The 4,047-nt window shown below is 51.5% G+C and overlaps 1 protein-coding gene across 1 annotated transcript; it reads right to left on the reverse strand.

Annotated features, from left to right (window-relative positions):
- Positions 1-1,164: 1,164 nt before the first annotated feature.
- Positions 1,165-3,782, reverse strand: TMEM185B (transmembrane protein 185B). Its single transcript, XM_017500264.2, has one exon. It carries the CDS (start codon positions 3,493-3,495, stop codon positions 2,443-2,445), a length of 1,053 nt encoding a protein of 350 aa, XP_017355753.1. The 5' UTR covers positions 3,496-3,782; the 3' UTR covers positions 1,165-2,442.
- Positions 3,783-4,047: the final 265 nt, after the last annotated feature.

Genomic DNA, 4,047 nt, shown 5'->3' on the forward strand with positions numbered 1-4,047 from the left:
AGACTATGCGAGAATGGGAATCTGTGGATGTAGACCACCAAGTTCCGGGGTTGCTTTGCAGCAACAGCTGACTCTGACTGAGCCCGTCCCAGGAGGAAGAGTTCCAGGATTTGATACATGCTGAACACTGGATAGTCAGTGTTACATGGCAATTTGGTAAATTCCCAGGCACTGCTGAAGTTCTCTTGACCTCACAAATAACTTCCTACAACCTGTCGCTTCCGTTTTTACCTAATGGTCCTGACTGCGGATGCCCTACCTGATGAGAAAGCTTGTTTCCACACTTCAGATGCTGGCTCTCCAACACTAGACAGCTTGAGGGACAGGAGGTAGGATGGGCTGGCGGTTTGCGGGGGACCCCTCAGGTTGGGGAGTTGGCACCAGGTGCCAACAAGCTCCTGGCCTGAAACTGCAGCTAGGGGGGCCAGTGATCCCACTGCCACCCCCAAATCTGCCTCCCAACTCCTCCAGCACTGCCTGCCCATCCACGCCTACATCTTACTGAAATGAAAATCCATGTCTTGGAGAAATTCTTTAGGGGTGGAGGGGAGGCACTGGGCTCCTGAAAACACACATGTGCTTCAAGTTCTAGGTCACCCTGAGGCCAGCAGCATCTTTCCCTGCGTCTTGTGCAGGCTGCTCTGGGCTTTCCCTCTGCGGACGCAGCTCACACTTCTCACCATACAGGACACTTCCCTGTTTGCTCTCCACTACATCCCCACGGGATGCACCATGCTGGGCTCAGGGTAGGTCTTAAAGAAATATTGAGAAAATGAATGGATGAATCTTTATTTATAAAAAGTTACATCCACTGCTCTCAGGGCTGCCGGCTGGTGTAAACTGACAGTGTGAGAGAGACAGAGACACAGCGAGCTCTGTCCCAGCCGACTAAGCTGAGCCGTGGCTCCCTCGGGCATTGTGGCACTCAGCTTCCTAGCACAGGCTTTTGTTGAGAGAATGTGTACAGAGCATGTTATTTTAATGTTTTATATACGGCAAAAGTAGTGAATTTAGGATTATGTTTTTATATTTCTTCAAACCCAACAAGTTTGCCTCATGGCCAGGGAAAAGAGTGTGGAACGCAGTTTAGATCATTTTTAGTAATGACTAATAAGTGGACTCCATCCAGTCTTCTCCACAGTAATAACAGCAACACTCCTTTTCGTTTTAACCTCCTTTCCAAAGTATTTATTTGTTCTCAGTCAGACGAACATAACTCTTGCAGGATCCAGCTTCTGCTGAGTCCCTGGTGTGCTCCTAGCACCTAAAGAAACATGCACTTCTCTACAAAGAGAACTGGAACTGTTGTTTCCTTACTGCTGACAGATGAAAAAGTTTGGACCTTAAAATGATACCTGCTTCTGTTGGCACTTCTGGGTAAGGCCACTCTCTCCAGCCTTCCAATAACAAGTAATGCTTTACAGTACAGCCAACTAATAGTCTAAGATGCTTAGAAATGGACAAACCACTTGTTGCTTATTTCCACACAGTTACGACCTGTGTGGAAAAATTCAAGGCGCTAAGCAACCGTGTCACTTTATGGCCTGGTACCACACTGGAGCATGTCACAAGTTCCCAAGGGCAGTGGCTTCTTCCTCTACTAACAGGTACTACCAGAGACCTTTACACAGCACAGACCTCGGTTACTAACACCTAAATGTTAAGACCCACGGGATTTGCAGTCTCTATATTCGTGCCTAGTACTTTGGTAAAAGCCACACCAGGCACATGGTGTTTTATGCAGTCTTCAAGGACATCTGCGATAGACATGTATCTTCACATGTAAGCTTTAAAATATACTTTAACATAATACATTGTACTGCAGAGAACTAGAATTCAACATATTACACTGCTAAAATGTTCATATAAATACTACATATGCATGGATTCATTCCATTAGAAAAATTCACGTATCAGAATATCAAAGACCAGTATCAGCAAAGCCCAAGGAGAAAGTATTTTAACAGTAGGAACACTAAAAATAACGACTATAAGGTTTATAGACAAGTGGTGGGAAAGAGAATTCTTTACATTTGCTATTATGTCATAACAGGCACAATCTGAAATACAATTTAAGATTAGCAGTGTACAAAAATACTTTTTAAACAATATTTTTGATAGGTACAGTAGCACTTAAAAAAACAAAAACAAAAACAGCTGTGTAGTTATTCCTTTTGAGGACCTACTAAAACAATTCACCTTACTGCCCCCAGCTACATATGAAAGTGCAAACCTGGAAAGCAAGTTCTCTTACCCAGGTACGCAACACATACACCCACATACGGAAATAACTCCATCTACGATGCATACTGATGAGGCAGCGACCTCAAACGGCGTGAGACGACAGTGTGTGGAGCCTGCTTCCATTTCCAGGTTTGGGATGAATGAACAAGAGGCAAAGGCAAGGTGGAGTCTATGAGTGCTTGGGTCCTCTCTGGGAGTTTAATCTGGCATATCAATATTTAACTTGGGAGGTGGGGGAACGTATTTCCCAGGGCTCTGGGTTATTACTACCCTGGCCTTCTTTCCAAATATTGGAGCAATTTTCGGAGCTTCTGGAACGGATGTTTCCTCAGCATCTTCACTATCTTCGTGATGGAGATCATATGAAATGTTCCCATATTCTCTTAAAAATGGAAAAATTTCAAGCAGAAACTGACAGAAGTCTCTGCGAATGCCAAACCACCAATGATTGCCACCCTTTCGCCTAAATGTTGTGGCCATTAAAGTTAGTAAGGAAAGCCAAAGGGGGACAAATATGGAGATGAAGGAGAATGTATTGTGACCATCCAATCTGTGAACCAGCAGGACCTCAAAAGTGAGCAGGGGCACGACAATCGTTATCCAGCTGATGGCCATGGTCACGTGTGTTCTTCGCTGCTCGGCAACCACATCCAGGGACCGCAGGAACAGGAGGGACCAGACGATGTAATAGAGGACGACCAGGCAAAGGAACGACATGAGAATCCACAGAGGCACAAACACCACCAGCCACGGCCAGTGAATAATCCTGTCCAGCCTTAGGGCGATGAAGATGAACTGCAGGATGTTGACAGAGCACAGGATCTCCAGCTCCAGCGATCTATCATGTCGAAAGCCCCAGACGCAGGCAGCCACGGACACGGGGGACACGAAGAAGAGAGGCATGAAGACCAGCAGCCAGAAGTGGGTGCCCCTCTCCACCCTGTCGCAGACCAGGACTTCGAACATGAGCAGGAGCAGGTGGATGCCCACAGCGATCAGCATGGCTTTGAACTCCACGCAGGCCTCTCCCTCGGTGCGGTAGCGAGGGTTGCGGGCCCAAACGCCCGCGCCCACCGAGGCGCCCGCGATGACCAGAAGCTTCCACAGCCATATGGGGGTGAAGACGGCCCAGTAGCTCCACTGGATGATGCCGTCCAGGCGGAGGGGCAGCAGCACCGAGAAGAGCAGCAGGCAGGAGTAGATGAGGAACTTGCTGGGGTTGAAGTCCTGGAACAGGCCCCTGGGGTTCATGTCGGAGGCTGCCGCCCACTGGCCCAGGCCTGCTCCCCCGTGATGCTCGGCGCCCGCGTCTCCGCGGCTCCCCGGGCCGCCGCCTCCCGGGCCCGGCCCACGCCGGCTCCAGGCGGACCAATGCCGGGGCAACCAGGAGGAGGCTCGCAGCGGCGACGCGGGGAGGCCGGAACACGTGCGCGCGCGGTCACGTGGCCGGCCGGAAGCAAGCTTCGGTGTGGCCTGCGCGGGCCCGGGCGGCGCGGCGGCTACCGGCGGGGCGCTGCCTCGGTCCCGCTGCTGCCCGCTTTCATTCCGAACTCATTAGGCTGGCACCTACTGCGTGCGGCGCCCGGAAGGGACTGGCGCGCTGCGGACTCCCCAGGCGGCCCGCAACCTCGGACGGACGCTTCCAGGCGACTCCGGGAACATGGAGGCGGGAGTGAGCTCACATCCTCCCGGCAGGGCGGGGCGGGGCCCTACGAGGAGGGCGGGGCCGGGCGGAGAGGGCGGGGCCTGGCGCGGAGCACCCCACCCCACTTTGCGGGGATCCTCCCCTCCCCGCGCTAGCCG

This window comes from Cebus imitator, unplaced genomic scaffold, assembly GCF_001604975.1.
Source record: "Cebus imitator isolate Cc_AM_T3 unplaced genomic scaffold, Cebus_imitator-1.0 Scaffold264, whole genome shotgun sequence".
Classification (NCBI taxonomy): Eukaryota; Metazoa; Chordata; class Mammalia; order Primates; family Cebidae; genus Cebus; species Cebus imitator.